The sequence below is a fragment of the Plasmopara halstedii genome (assembly GCF_900000015.1).
Source record: "Plasmopara halstedii genome assembly, contig: Scaffold_4, whole genome shotgun sequence".
Classification (NCBI taxonomy): Eukaryota; Oomycota; class Peronosporomycetes; order Peronosporales; family Peronosporaceae; genus Plasmopara; species Plasmopara halstedii.
In genome coordinates, this window is record NW_020186926.1 from 1 (window position 1) to 1,375 (window position 1,375).

Sequence of the window (1,375 nt, forward strand, 5' to 3'; positions counted from 1 at the left end):
AGTTAAACGTGGTATTCATCTTACTCAGATTTGTATTAATATTTTGCTGTTGTCGTTATTTGTACATATAATTCTATTCATCTGCTGTTTGCTTTTGGGTGCCCAGGATGTTTGGTTTTAGCTAGAAGATAAGCCATTTTATACTGACTATCAGCCAGAAAGACACTCACGAAGTTCTCTGTCCTTTTGAAGTCGTAGAATTGATTGTTGATGTGTTCATCATATGCACAAAATCAAAGCTGAAAAAAGAACCATGTTAACATTTGGATATATGCAGGATATATGCAGGGACCTTTCAAGAATATTAATAATTCAAAGTGTTGTTTTTTAGCTCTGACTCGCTCATGATTTTTACGTAAAAAATTGAGATCACAATCGTAACTGTGGGACACTTTCATCCAACCAATCCGCTCGGCCGGTTTAGAAGCTGTGGAGACCTGAAGAGACCTTTTCCAAATTATCGGTTGATCTTGTAACGAGATTCATAATGCATTATGGTGTACGTACAGCTCGCAGTATGATAAAGTATCATGACTATTGCTGGTATGGACGGCATAAAAAGTGGCCCGCGAAGCATGTGATATGTGGCATCAGCTATGCTTGTGAAAAGTAAATCTATATCTTTTATATACGGTAGCATACCTTAATTCTGAATAAACGTCACTCGCGAGATAATTAGTACGCCTGGTTTCTTGCTACTTGAGAGTTTTACGTTTCTGAAGCGTACTTACCCATCTTTTGCGCGTAAGTTTACACGAAGTTCAAGAGTCGAATATTTTTTGCGCGAGGTGTACGTGCACATGAATACACTTAGCGTTCATTTGACAATGGAATCTTGATTAGACTATAAACTTTGTGGTGATAGAACGCAAGTTGCTCGGCTATCAATCCTTGAGGCAACAAAACATATTTGACAAGCCTCAATCTCTATTTGAGTTTGAATAAACAGAGTAGTTAGCAGTCAAGAGTAGATATCGCTCGTCTGAGGGCGCTCACATGCTTCAAAAATGCACTAGTAAGAAACAACAGGAACACCTCAAGCAGGCGCACAGCCGGCTAACACAGTGAGTCATATTGTGCGAAGCATCCAGTCTTCGGAGGGTGTGCCGTTTATTAACAACTGTAAGCTGGAGTCATAACGATCAGGTCTGACGCGACATTTGAAAGCGGGCATGAGAGACAAGTAAGAGCAACTATGTGTCGCAGTCGATGGAGCAATAACCGGTGGAGACAGGTGACTGTAATTTTTAAGTTGAAGAACAGGCCCCTGAAGTTATAAAACAATCCTGCTAGCGGTGTAGCAATTTTGCTGAGTTAGCATCACCTACGATGCGCCCGTATGCAAAGCAGTGACCATCCAAATGTTATGTCTAGA

The 1,375-nt window shown here is 40.4% G+C and overlaps 1 protein-coding gene across 1 annotated transcript; it reads left to right on the plus strand.

The window, feature by feature from the left end:
- Positions 1-487: 487 nt before the first annotated feature.
- Positions 488-895, plus strand: PHALS_10638 (uncharacterized protein; the record flags this gene model as incomplete). The annotated part of the gene is made up of 3 exons (XM_024722247.1): positions 488-609; positions 680-788; positions 866-895. The coding sequence occupies 3 exons, from the start codon at positions 488-490 to the stop codon at positions 893-895; spliced, it is 261 nt and encodes an 86-aa protein (XP_024571435.1).
- Positions 896-1,375: the final 480 nt, after the last annotated feature.